General features: G+C 28.8%; 1 protein-coding gene across 1 annotated transcript in view; it reads left to right on the top strand.

Moving 5' to 3' along the window:
- LOC142348095 (thrombin-like enzyme BjussuSP-1) overlaps positions 1 to 14,609 on the top strand; it is a 27,155-nt gene extending 12,546 nt beyond the window's left edge. The window contains exon 4 of the mRNA XM_075399259.1: positions 14,496 to 14,609. Coding sequence (XP_075255374.1) covers positions 14,496 to 14,609 — 114 coding nt within the window. The remainder of the gene's footprint in view (positions 1 to 14,495) is intronic.
- The last annotated feature ends 276 nt before the right edge of the window (positions 14,610 to 14,885 follow it).

The following is a 14,885-nucleotide window of genomic DNA, read 5'->3' as shown; positions in this document are numbered from 1 at the left end:
ACGCTGAAGATGTGAAACTACATTTGAAACGTCTGGGTTTGAATCGTTCTACATTTTGATGAAAATATTACCTAAGGTCTGAGGGATATAAATTCCGTGAAAAACTTTTGCGCAGTACCAGAAATCAGGACGTCTAATGCGAATAAACTATATATTGGTATTGTATATGCAGACTCGCGCTGAAGATGTGAAACTACATTTGAAACGTCTGGGTTTGAATCGTTCTACATTTTGATGAAAATATTACCTAAGGGCTATTTTTAGAACACAAACTCAAACTGGTCTCGTTCAGACTGTTAACAGACTTCCCTTTCACTTATTACACAACAAGCCATACGATTCAGACGTATTACGTTTTGATGAAATTCGTATCCGAAACAACAAGTTTGAACACGATAAAAGGAAGTTAATGATTCTGTAATACAGTTTATGTAAAAAAGGAACAAACAAGCATACTGAAAGAAAACAATCTACTGAAATTTTGACCTCATTAAATGTTATTTTTGCAGCAAAGATCAGTGGTTTTTGACAGGGAAGACAATCGTTGATCAGAAAGAACACAAGTTGGGGTAACTTCTACCTCCGCAATTTAAATCAGGTTAATTCATCATTTGAAAAGTACATCGTAATGAAGTGGTACTAAAAAGTCAAAACAAATCTTTTTTTTAGTTTTGAAGGATCTATCAGAAAAACGAGTGGTGTCAAGAAGAACAGTTGGTTGGAAAAACATCTTGTTATTTTGGTTGCAGAGAGCATAAAGACAGAAAAAACGGAAAAAACATCTTGTTTGAATTCCGAGCGCTTCAAAAACAAATTGGCATCAGGAAGCAAAAAAAGGAGAACATCTGGAAACCAGAGGGACAGCACTTTGTTTGTCTATCATTAGAGCGCATCAAGAATCCCTAGGCAAGTGGAGTGGTTCAAAAACGAAAACTGGTGGAAAGTAAGTTAAAAATTTTCTTTTATCTCTATGTAGCTATTCGATCATTTCAACCTATATAACTCACCCACGGATCAAAACAAGGTAGTCGGAACATAAAAATAGTTAAAAATTAACATCCCATAATCATCAGCAAGCATTTTTTCTATGTTCTAAAGTGGAAGAGCTGAGATTAGTCAATTAGAAAATAATTAAGACATATTTATTTGTTAAGATTGCATCACATAAAATTTATGACCTGTCATATGTGAAATGTGAAACTACTTTAAAAAACAAAAACAAAACTACTTTTTAAAACATCAATTTTGCTCACATAACATATATATGAGTCATCAAAGGTGAATTGTACATCATTTTTTTCCTCTTAATGTACAAGTCCTAGAGAAAGATTTCTTAAGGAAAAGTTGATCCATTAGTGAAAACTCACACAAAACTAATTTAAAAAATATCAATTTTGCTCACATAATTTATATATATGAGTCATCGAGGTTCAATTGTACATCGTTTTTTCCCTCATAATGTACAGGTCCTACAGAAAAATTTTAGGAGAAGTTGATCCATTTGTGATAACTAACACAAAACTACTTTAAAAAACATCCTTTTTGCTCATATAAAAAATATATGAGTAATCAAAGGTCAATTTTACATCATTTTCCTCCTCCTAATGTAGAAGTCTTAGAGAAAATTTCTTCTGGAAAAGTTGTTCCTTTAGGAAAAACTAACACAAAACATCAGTTTTTGCTCATATAACATATGTATGGGTCATCAAAGGTCAATTATACATCATTTTTTCCCTCATAATGTACAAGTACTATAGAAAAATTTTTAAAGAGAAGTTGTTCCATTAGTAAAAACTAACATAAAGCTACTTTAAAAAACATCAATTTTGCTCACATAACATATATATGAGTCATCAAAGGTCAATTGAACATCATTTTTTTCCTCTTAATGTACAAGACCTAGAGAAAAGTTTCTTAAGGAAAAGTTGTTCCATTAGTAAAAACTAACATAAAACTACTTAAAAAACATCAATTTTGCTCATATAACATATATATGAGTCATCAAAGGTCAATTGTACATCATTTTTCCCCTCATAATGTACAAGTCCTATAGAAAAATTTTTAGGAGAAGTTCTTCCTTTTGTGATAACTAGCACAAAACCACTTTAGAAAACATCCTTTTTGCTCATATAACATATGTATGGGTCATCAAAGGTCTATTGTACATTATTTTTTTTGCTCTTAATGTACAAGTCCTAGAGAAAAATTTCTTAAGGAAACGTTGTTCCATTAGTCAAAACTAACACAAAAACAAATTAAAAAACATCAATTTTGCTCATATAACATATGTATGAGTCATCAAATGTCAATTGTACATCATTTTTTCCTCTTAATGTACAAGTTCTAGAGAAAAAATTCTTAAGGAAAATTTGTACCATTAGTGAAAACTAACACAAAACTACTTTAAAAAATATCAATTTTGCTCGCATAATATAAATATGAGTCATCGAAGCTCAATTGTACGTCGTTTTTTTCCCTCTAAATGTACAAGTCCTAGAGAAAAGTTTCTTAAGGAAACGTTGTTCCATTAGTGAAAACTAGCACAAAAGTAGTTTAAAAAACATCAATTATGCTCATAAAACATATGTATGAGTCATCAAAGGTCAATTGTACATCATTTTTTCCCTCTAAATTTAAAAGTCCTAGAGAAAAAAGCTTTAAGGAAAAGTTGTTCCATTAGTAAAAACTAACGTAAAGCTACTTTAAAAAACATTAATTTTGCTCACATAACATATATATGAGTCATCAAAGGTCAATTGTACATCATTTTTTTCTCTTAATGTACAAGACCTAGAGAAAAGTTTCTTAAGGAAAAGTTGTTCCATTAGTAAAAACTAACAAAAAACTACTTGATAAAACACCTATTTTGCTCCCATAACATATATATGAGTCATCAAAGGTCAATTATACATCATTTTCCCCCTCATAATGTCCAAGTCCTATAGAAAAAATTTTTAGGAGAAGTTCTTCCATTTGTGATAACTAACACAAAACTACTTTAGAAAACATCCTTTTTGCTCATATAACATATGTATGGGTCATCAAAGTTCTATTGTACATTATTTTTTTTGCTCTTAATGTACAAGTCCTAGAGAAAAGTTTCTTAAGGAAACGTTGTTCCATTAGTCAAAACTAACACAAAACTAGTTTAAAAAACATCAATTTTGCTCATATAACATATGTATGAGTCATCAAATGTCAATTGTACATCATTTTTTCCTCTTAATGTACACGTTCTAGAGAAAAAATTCTTAAGGAAAATTTGTACCATTAGTGAAAACTAACACAAAACTACTTTAAAAATATCAATTTTGCTCGCATAATATAAATATGAGTCATCGAAGCTCAATTGTACGTCGTTTTTTCCCTCTAAAGGTACAAGTCCTAGAGAAAATTTTCCTCAGGAAAAGTTGCTCCATTAGTGAAAACTAACACAAAAGTAGTTTAGAAAACATCAATTATGCTCCTATAACATATGTATGAGTCATCAAAGGTCAATTGTACATCATTTTTTCCCTCTAAATTTAAAAGTCCTAGAGAAAAAAGCTTTAAGGAAAAGTTGTTCCATCATAAAAAACTATCATAAAGCTACTTTGAAAAACATCAATTTTGCTCACATAACACATATTTGAGTCATCAAAGGTCAATTGTACATCATTTTTTTCCTCTTAATGTACAAGACCTAGAGAAAAGTTTCTTGAGGAAACGTTGTTCCATTAGTAAAAACTAACAAAAAAACTACTTGATAAAACACCAATTTTGCTCCCATAACATATATATGAGTCATCAAAGGTCAATTGTACATTATTTTTTTCCTCCTAATGTACAAGACCTAGAGAAAAGTTTCTTGAGGAAACGTTGTTCCATTAGTAAAAACTAACAAAAAACTACTTGATAAAACACAATTTTGCTCCCATAACATATATATGAGTCATCAAAGGTCAATTAAACATCATTTTTCGCCTCATAATGTAAAAGTCCTATAGAAAAATTTTTTAAGAGAAGTTCTTCCATTTGTAATAACTAACACAAAACTACTTTAGAAAACATCCTTTTTGCTCATATAACATATGTATGGGTCATCAAATGTCTATTGTACATTATTTTTTTTGCTCTTAATGTACAAGTCCTAGAGAAAAGTTTCTTAAGGAAACGTTGTTCTATTAGTCAAAACTAACACAAAACTAGTTTAAAAACATCAATTTTGCTCATATAACATATGTATGAGTCATCAAATGTCAATTGTACATCATTTTTCCTCTTAAAGTACAAATTCTAGAGAAAAAATTCTTAAGGAAAAGTTGTACCATTAGAGAAAACTAAGACAAAACGTCTTTAATAAATATCAATTTTGCTCGCATAATATAAATATAAGTCATCGAAGCTCAAATGTACGTCGTTCTTTCCCTCTAAATGTACAAGTCCCAGAGAAAAATTTCTTCAGGAAAAGTTGTTCCATTAGTAAAAACTAACAAAAAACTACTTGATAAAACACCAATTTTGCTCCCATAACATATATATATGAGTCATCAAAGGTCAATTATACATCATTTTTTCCTCTAAATTTAAAAGTCCTAGAGAAAAAAGTTTTAACGAAAAGTTGTTCCATTAGTAAAAACTAACAAAAAACTACTTGATAAAACACCAATTTTGCTCCCATAACATATATATGAGTCATCAAAGGTCAATTGTACATCATTTTTCCCTCTAAATTTAAAAGTTCTAGAGAAAAAAGTTTTAACGAAAAGTTGTTCCATTAGTAAAAACTAACAAAAAACTACTTGATAAAACACCAATTTTGCTCCCATAACATATATATGAGTCATCAAAGGTCAATTGTACATTATTTTTTTCCTCCTAATGTACAAGACCTAGAGAAAAGTTTCTTGAGGAAACGTTGTTCCATTAGTAAAAACTAACAAAAAACTACTTGATAAAACACCAATTTTGCTCCCATAACATATATATGAGTCATCAAAGGTCAATTAAACATCATTTTTCGCCTCATAATGTACAAGTCCTATAGAAAAATTTTTTAAGAGAAGTTCTTCCATTTGTGATAACTAACACAAAACTACTTTAGAAAACATCCTTTTTGCTCATATAACATATGTATGGGTCATCAAATGTCTATTGTACATTATTTTTTTTGCTCTTAATGTACAAGTCCTAGAGAAAAGTTTCTTAAGGAAACGTTGTTCTATTAGTCAAAACTAACACAAAACTAGTTTAAAAACATCAATTTTGCTCATATAACATATGTATGAGTCATCAAATGTCAATTGTACATCATTTTTTCCTCTTAAAGTACAAATTCTAGAGAAAAAATTCTTAAGGAAAAATTGTACCATTAGAGAAAACTAAGACAAAACGTCTTTAATAAATATCAATTTTGCTCGCATAATATAAATATAAGTCATCGAAGCTCAAATGTACGTCGTTCTTTCCCTCTAAATGTACAAGTCCCAGAGAAAAATTTCTTCAGGAAAAGTTGTTCCATTAGTAAAAACTAACAAAAAACTACTTGATAAAACACCAATTTTGCTCCCATAACATATATATATGAGTCATCAAAGGTCAATTATACATCATTTTTCCCTCTAAATTTAAAAGTCCTAGAGAAAAAAGTTTTAACGAAAAGTTGTTCCATTAGTAAAAACTAACAAAAAACTACTTGATAAAACACCAATTTTGCTCCCATAACATATATATGAGTCATCAAAGGTCAATTGTACATTATTTTTTTCCTCCTAATGTACAATACCTAGAGAAAAGTTTCTTAAGGAAAAGTTGTTCCATTAGTAAAAACTAACAAAAAACTACTTGATAAAACACCAATTTTGCTCCCATAACATATATATGAGTCATCAAAGGTCAATTATACATCATTTTTCTCCTCATAATGTACAAGTCCTATAGAAAAATTTTTTAGGAGAAGTTCTTCCATTTGTGATAAATAACACAAAACTACTTAAGAAAACATCCTTTTTGCGAGAAGTCCTAGAGAAAAGTTTCTTAAGGAAACCTTGTTCCATTAGTAAAAACTAACACAAAACTAGTTTAAAAAACATCAATTTTGCTCATATGACATATGTATGAGTCATCAAATGTCAATTATACATCATTTTTTCCTCTTAATGAACAAGTCCTAAAGAAAAAATTCTTAAGAGAGAGTTGTACCATTAGTGAAAACTAACACAAAAGTAGTTTAAAAAACAACAATTATGCTCATATAACATATGTATGAGTCATCAAAGGTCAATTGTACATCACTTTTTCCCTCTAAATTTAAAAGTCCTAGAGAAAAAAGTTTTAAGGAAAAGTTGTTCCATTATTAAAAACTAACATAAAGCAACTTTAAAAAACATCAATTTTGCTCATATAACATATATATGAGTCATCAAAGGTCAATTGTACATCATTTTTTTCCTCTTAATGTACAAGACCTAGAGAAAAGTTTCTTAAGGAAAAGTTGTTCCATTAGTAAAAACTAACAAAAAACTACTTGATAAAACACCAATTTTGCTCCCATAACATATATATGAGTCATCAAAGGTCAATTATACATCATTTTTCCCCTCATAATGTACAAGTCCTATAGAAAAATTTTTTAGGAGAAGTTCTTCCATTTGTGATAAATAACACAAAACTACTTAAGAAAACATCCTTTTTGCGAGAAGTCCTAGAGAAAAGTTTCTTAAGGAAACCTTGTTCCATTAGTAAAAACTAACACAAAACTAGTTTAAAAAACATCAATTTTGCTCATATAACATATGTATGAGTCATCAAATGTCAATTGTACATCAGTTTTTCCTCTTAATGAACAAGTCCTAAAGAAAAAATTCTTAAGAGAGAGTTGTACCATTAGTGAAAACTAACACAAAAGTAGTTTAAAAAACAACAATTATGCTCATATAACATATGTATGAGTCATCAAAGGTCAATTGTACATCACTTTTTCCCTCTAAATTTAAAAGTCCTAGAGAAAAAAGTTTTAAGGAAAAGTTGTTCCATTATTAAAAACTAACATAAAGCAACTTTAAAAAACATCAATTTTGCTCATATAACATATATATGAGTCATCAAAGGTCAATTGTACATCATTTTTTTCCTCTTAATGTAGAAGACCTAGAGAAAATTTCTTAAGGAAAAGTTGTTCCATTTGTAAAAACTAACAAAAAACTACTTGATAAAACACCAATTTTGCTCCCATAACATATATATGAGTCATCAAAGGTCAATTATACATCATTTTTCCCCTCATAATGTACAAGTCCTATAGAAAAATTTTTTAAGGAGAAGTTGTTCCATTTGTGAAAACTAACACAAAACTACTTTAAAAAACATCCTTTTTGCTCATATAACATATATATGAGTAATCAAAAGTCAATTGTACATCATTTTTTTCCTCTCAACGTAGAATTCTTAGAGAAAAATTTCTTCAGGAAAAGTTATTCCATTTGTAAAAACTAACACAAAACTACATTAAAAAACATCATTTTTTGCTCATATAACATATGTATGAGTCATCAAAGGTCAATTGTACATTATTAATTTTCCTCTAAATGTACAAGTTCTAGAGAAAAAAACTTTAAGAAAAAGTTGTTCCATTAGTAAAAACTAACACAAAACTACTTTAAAAAACATCAATTTTGCTCACATAACATATATATGAGTCATCAAAGGTCAATTGTACATCATTTTTTTCCTCTTAATGTACAAGTCCTAGAGAAAAAAACTTTAAGAAAAAGTTGTTCCATTAGTAAAAACTAACATAAAACTACTTTAAAAAACATCAATTTTGCTCACATAACGTATATATGAGTAATCAAAAGTCAATTGTACATCATTTTTTTCCTCTTAGCGTAGAATTCTTAGAGAAAAATTTCTTCAGGAAAAGTTGTTCCATTAGTAAAAACTAACACAAAAGTAGTTTAAAAAACATCATTTATGCTCATATAACATATGTATGAGTCATCAAAGGTCATTTGTACATCATTTTTTCCCTCTAAATTTACGAGTGCTAGAGAAAAAAGCATTAAGAAAAAGTTGTTCCATTAGTAAAAACTAACATAAAACTACTTAAAAAACATCAATTTTGCTCATATAACATATATATGAGTCATCTAAGGTCAATTGTACATCATTTTTTCCCTCATAAAATACAAGTCCTATAGAAAAATTTTTTAAGGAGAAGTTGTTCCATTTGTGATAACTAACACAAAACTACTTTAAAAAACACCCTTTTTGCTCATATAACAAATGTATGAGTAATCAAAGGTCAATTGTACATCATTTTTTTCCTCCTAATGTAGAAGTCGTAGAGAAAAGTTTCTTCAGGAAAAGTTGTTCCTTTAGTAAAAACTTACACAAAACTATTTTAAAAACCATCAATTTTTGCTCATATAACATATGTATGGGTCATCAAAGGTCAATTGTACATTTTTTTGCTCTTAATGTACATGTCCTAGAGAAAAGTTTCTTAAGAAAAAGTTGTTGCATTAGTAAAAACTAACACAAAACTAGTTTGAAAAACATCAATTTTGCTCATATAACATATGTATGAGTCATCAAATGTCAATTGTACATCATTTTTTCCTCTTAATGTACAAGTCCTAGAGAAAAAATTCTTAAGGAAAAGTTGTAACATTAGTGAAAACTAACACAAAATAACTTTAAAGACATCAATTTTGCTCACATAACATATATATGAGTCATCAAAGGTCAATTGTACATCATTTTTTTCTTCTTATTGTACATGTCCGAGAGAAAAATTTCTTAAGGAGAAGTTGTTCCATTTGTGAAAACTAACACAAAACTACTTTAAAAAACATCCTTTTTGCTCATTTAACATATATATGAGTAATCAAATGTCAATTGTACACCATTTTTTTCCTCTTAATGTAGAATTCTTAGAGAAAAAAATTCGTCTGGAAAAGTTGTTCCATTAGTAAAAACTAACACAAAAATACTTTAAAGAACATCAATTTTTGCTCATATAACATATGTATGAGTCATCAAAGGTCAATTGTACATCATTTTTTTCCTTTAATGTACAAGTCCTACTGAAAAATTTATCGAGGAAGAATTGTCCCATTAGTAAAAACTAACACAAAAATAATTTAAAAAACATCAGTTTTGCTCGTATAACATATATATGAGTCATCAAAGGTCAATTGTGCATCATTTTTCCCTCTTAATGTACAAGTTCTAGAGAAAATTTTCTTAAGGAAAAGTTGTTCCATTAGTGAAAACTAACACAAATATTTTTTAAAAAACATCAGTTTTGCTCATATAACATATGAATGAGTCGTCAAAGGTCAATTGTACATCATTTTTTCCCTCTAAATTTACAAGTGCTAGAGAAAAAAGCTTTAAGAAAAAGTTGTTCCATTAGTAAAAACTAACACAAAAGTAGTTTAAAAAACATCATTTATGCTCATATAACATATGTATGGGTCATCAAAGGTCATTTGTACATCATTTTTTCCCTCTAAATTTACAAGTGCTAGAGAAAAAAGCTTTAAGAAAAAGTTGTTCCATTAGTAAAAACTAACATAAAACTACTTAAAAAACATCAATTTTGCTCACATAACATATATATAAGTCATCAAAGGTCAATTGTACATCATTTTTCCCTCATAATATACAAGTCCTATAGAAAAATTTTTTAAGGAGAAGTTGTTCCTTTTGTGATAACTAACACAAAACTACTTTAAAAAACACCCTTTTTGCTCATATAACAAATATATGAGTAATCAAAGGTCAATTGTACATCATTTTTTTCCTCCTAATGTAGAAGTCGTAGAGAAAAGTTTTTTCAGGAAAAGTTGTTCCTTTAGTAAAAACTTACACAAAACTATTTTAAAAACCATCAATTTTTGCTCATATAACATATGTATGGGTCATCAAAGGTCAATTGTACATTTTTTTGCTCTTAATATACAAGTCCTAGAGAAAAGTTTCTTAAGAAAAAGTTGTTGCATTAGTAAAAACTAACACAAAACTAGTTTAAAAAACATCAATTTTGCTCATATAACATTTGTATGAGTCATCAAATGTCAATTGTACATCATTTTTTCCTCTTGATGTACAAGTCCTAGAGAAAAAATTCTTAAGGAAAAGTTGTAACATTAGTGAAAACTAACACAAAATAACTTTAAAGACATCAATTTTGCTCACATAACATATATATGAGTCATCAAAGGTCAAAATTTTACATCATTTTTTTCTTCTTATTGTACATGTCCGAGAGAAAAATTTCTTAAGGAGAAGTTGTTCCACTTGTGAAAACTAACACAAAACTACTTTAAAAAACATCGTTTTTGCTCATTTAACATATATATGAGTAATCAAATGTCAATTGTACACCATTTTTTTCCTCTTAATGTAGAATTCTTAGAGAAAAAGTTCTTCTGGAAAAGTTGTTCCATTAGTAAAAACTAACACAAAAATACTTTAAAGAACATCAATTTTTGCTCATATAACATATGTATGAGTCATCAAAGGTCAATTGTACATCATTTTTTCCTTTAATGTACAAGTCCTACTGAAAAATTTCTCGAGGAAGAATTGTCCCATTAGTGAAAACTAACACAAAAATACTTTAAAAAACATCAGTTTTGCTCGTATAACATATGTATGAGTCATCAAAGGTCAATTGTGCATCATTTTTCCCTCTTAATGTACAAGTTCTAGAGAAAAATTTCTTAAGGAAAAGTTGTTACATTAGTGAAAACTAACACAAATATTTTTTAAAAAACATCAGTTTTGCTCATATAACATATGTATGAGTCATCAAAGGTCAATTGTACATTATTTTTTTCCTCTTAATGTACAAGTGCTTGAGAAAAATTTCTTATGGGAAAGTTGTTCCATTAGTGAAAACTAACACAAAACTAGTTTAAAAAACATCAATTTTACCCACATAACATATATATATATATATATATATATATATATATATATATATATATGAGTCATCAAAGGTCACTTGTACATCATTTTTTTCCTCATAATGTACAAGTCCTAGAGAAAAATTTCTTAAGGAAAAGTTGTTCCATTGGTGAAAACTAACACAAAATTACTTTAAAAACATCAATTTTGCTCACATAGCATATATATGAGTCATCAAAGGTCAATTGTACATCAATTTTTTCCTCTTATTGTGCAAGTCCTAGAGAAAAACTTCTTAAGGAAAAATTGTTCCATTATTAAAAACAAACACAAAAATACTTTTAAAAAAATCAATTTTGCTCTTATAACATATATATGAGTCATCAAAGGTCAATCGTACATCATTTTTCCTCCCTCCTAATGTAAATATATATGAGTAATCAAAAGTCAACTAAAATTTTAAACGGAAATTTCCTTAGGTAAAAAATTAAGCATTTTCAAAATTTAAGTTTAAAAAATTTAAGTCTCCAAAAATTCTCGAAAAGGTTTTTATGTTTCAATTTAAAGTCATATGTGTCAAAAATAGACTGACATCAAAACCTTCTTGCATGAGATTTACAAAGAAAATATCGAAACAAATCTAAATCTTTTAATCAAAGTTTTTCAATCATAGCAAATTTTTCATTCTTAAACTTATTTAACAGGCTATATGTCATCCTACTTGATCAAAACAAGGGTTTCAAAAAACACTAAAAACTCCCTAATAGTCCTATTTATGCATTGTTGGAGGTTTACAAATCTTAATTGCATCAGAAATTTTTGACTAAATTCCGTTAGTGCCTTACAACATAAATAATATTGTTCAGAAATAATCCAAAACGTGGAAAAATGCCCTTGGGTCATCAGAGGCTAAAAGTTCATATTAAAAACATATTTTTAGATACAAAATATAATGAATAAACTAGGAAAATTATTAGAAAAAATGTTCAAAATTCAGTAAAACCGCTATGCAAATTTCTAGAAACTTCAACTTATATTTAAACAAAACGAATTATTGTCCTGGAGGCTGTTAAATTGTTAAATTCATAGAACAAAAACGTACCAACGAGTTCATCTATTTGTCATCTAAAATAAAAAAAATTGAGATAAAAATTTGTTACAATCAGCAAAAGTTTCTTGTCATTATGAAACTACTTATTAATGTTTGTTGAGATTGTTCTTCAAAATAATCCTAAAATTTCTTAAAATTGTTTCCAACAGTCAGTAGATGCAAATTAGGTCTTAGTAGATGTCATAAGCTGTGACATAGTTTTTTTAAGTTTGTTTTTGAATGAAAAACTAAGATAAAAACGTTCAGACCATTTTGTTGAAGAAGCATTTTTTTAGCGTGCTGATTCGTTTGGCAGCACCAAAAAAGAAATTCAACGTCAAAAATTTTGTCAAAATTACAGTATGAAATATGAACGTTATGTACTACATGTGTATCTGTAGTAACATTAATTTTCAACCAATTTCTAGAACCGAAAAAAAAACTTTAGTAAGATAAAAGTTGCATATTTCGTAATCAACGGCAAATTTCAGCATCCGTTTTACATTATGTCGTTCTGAGTGAGGGGATCTGCAATGTCAAAGCTTTGTTAAACTGACAAAATAAACTGAACAGAAACAGAATGTTGATTGGTATGACAAAAATCAGCAAGGCAAAATATGCTAAGAGTTACCCAAAAAAGCCAGTTTTTTTCCCATTCTATAAAAAGCGGCGATTAAAAATCACAAAACTACAATACAGGAATCAATTGGGTAGACTCTTTCTCCTTCAGGACACTATACAGCTCTTTTACAATCTACTCAAAGCTTATGATAAACTTACCAGATGAAGCAAAACTGAAAAACATTTGTTTTCTTGGAAAAAAATTAAAAACAACTATATGGATTTTGACATTTTTTTTTAAAGTTTTTGGTTTTTGTGAACTTTAGCTAAAATTCGTGATCCTGTTTTTTGCAGGGTACGATAATAACTGTGTGTGCTATGAAATTTGATATTTAAAATGATTTGCACTTCAGTCTTAACTTTTGATTTACTGTTGAATTAATTGTGTTTTCTCAGTTGACTTGTGAGAAAATTAGTTTTGAACACCGAGATCACAATCATCAATTTTGAAAATTCAGTCATTTTTTTGTCATATTGCATCTAGAGATTGCTTTTAACAATTTTTTTATTGAAATTCAAAACATTAAATTTTTTACTGCAACCCAAATTACCAACGATTCCTTTCTGTCACACTTTATTGATAAGGTATTTGTCTGTAAGTAAAAGACTTGTCTGACAGTTTTTAAAGCAACCCAAAAAACATCAAGGAGAAAAAGTCAGTTGGAAAGTCAACTGTAGACCGGGTTTCTAATCAGAAATAAAATTCAAGTATATTAAAACAAGTTGCAAGTCAGTCATAAAAAACATTAGTTCCTTATCTTGATTTTAGCCTAGGTCCACTGGGTCGACACAAAAAGAAAAATCAATTAAACAGAAAAAAATTCAAGCAGATTTTATGGAGACAAGAGTATTCTTAAAAAAACTTTGCTTTAAAAATATTCATTTTGAAGCTTTTAACAACTACAGATCAGTCGTTCTCTTTCTTTCCCAATGAATTAGTTTTGATTTGTAAAAACTCAACAACAAAATAGTGGTTGCAATATAGTGAGTTTCCGACTTTTTTAGATCCTAAACTAAAAGGAACCACTAAATTTCGGAAAACAAAACGGAGGACTACCCATGCTTTCAATCTCCGATTATCTCATCAGTTTAAGCCCAGTATTTTGAAAGTAACTTTTTTTCGCCATATGAAACATCATTCCTATCCAATATTTGCCAGAAGTTGGGATCACCTGCAAAAAAATATAGAATAAAAGGTTTTCAAACGGTAAAGTTTCCCCTTCATTGAAGAGGTTTACGCGTAATCAAACAGAAAACAATTTGATACATGTAAGTATTTGGTGGAAAAATTAGAAAACAAACGAAAACTATAAAAGCAAGTTATTTAGTTAGATAAATCGTTTTAAAGCATCCAAGAACTGCAAATCAGTCGCTTGAATTGGAGTCAATCAAATTGTGTTCCAAACTATTTTTTTTTGCAGGCACAATATTTCAAACAAAGTTTAAGTTTCTATGTTTCTCATTTGAACCAAACTTCTCAACAGCAGTTTAAAGATAGAAAAGTACAAAGCAAAACGTCTAAATATATTCGCTTATCCTTAAATTACTGATTCTTCTCTAAAATAACTGGCTATTTTTTTCGGAATTTCTTAAATCAAATGTACACTTATTGTTTTCATGCTTACTTGTGCTAGAGTGAATTTCAATCAGGTCATTCCTTGTGAGCTCACAAAATGTTAAAATTCCAAAAGCTTATACAAGGTCAAAATCAATTAAAACACTGATTTCATAGATAGTATCTCTTAGAAAGCGAATAGGCTAAGTGATTAAATTCCTTGTATTCTGTGTATGGTTTAAGTTACTATAATTAATCCGTGGATGAGTCTTTTCAAAAGGTTTTTTCAAAGTGTTCATCAGTATTCAAATAAAATACCAATTTCTGTTTTAGATGAAGACTTTCGACTGTGACGAGTGCTCGAAGAAGTACAACAAGAAGCAGAAGCTATTGCAACAAATGGACAAGGAGCATAACATAAAATATGAAAAAAACAGCAGACTATGAGTGCGGACAATGTAATAAGAATTCACTCAGAGCAGGAACTTGATTCTGCAATTGAAAACAGTTCATAGATGTCAGACGTGTGCGAAGTGCAAGCAATGCACACAAATTATTGGCAATACTTCATCGTGTGCTAGACATGAGGAAGACGCTCATGGTACTCACACAGAGGATTCCGAGAAGATTGAATGCAGTTTGGAGCTACAAGAGAAACAAGCTATTGGAAAGATTTTTCAGTCGTTCAGGATACAAGCGAACAACCAAATTAATGTGTTCACC

Source organism: Convolutriloba macropyga, chromosome 10, assembly GCF_964194025.1.
Source record: "Convolutriloba macropyga chromosome 10, txConMacr16.3, whole genome shotgun sequence".
In the NCBI taxonomy this organism is placed as follows: Eukaryota; Metazoa; Xenacoelomorpha; order Acoela; family Convolutidae; genus Convolutriloba; species Convolutriloba macropyga.
This window is presented reverse-complemented; position numbering and strand designations above follow the sequence as displayed.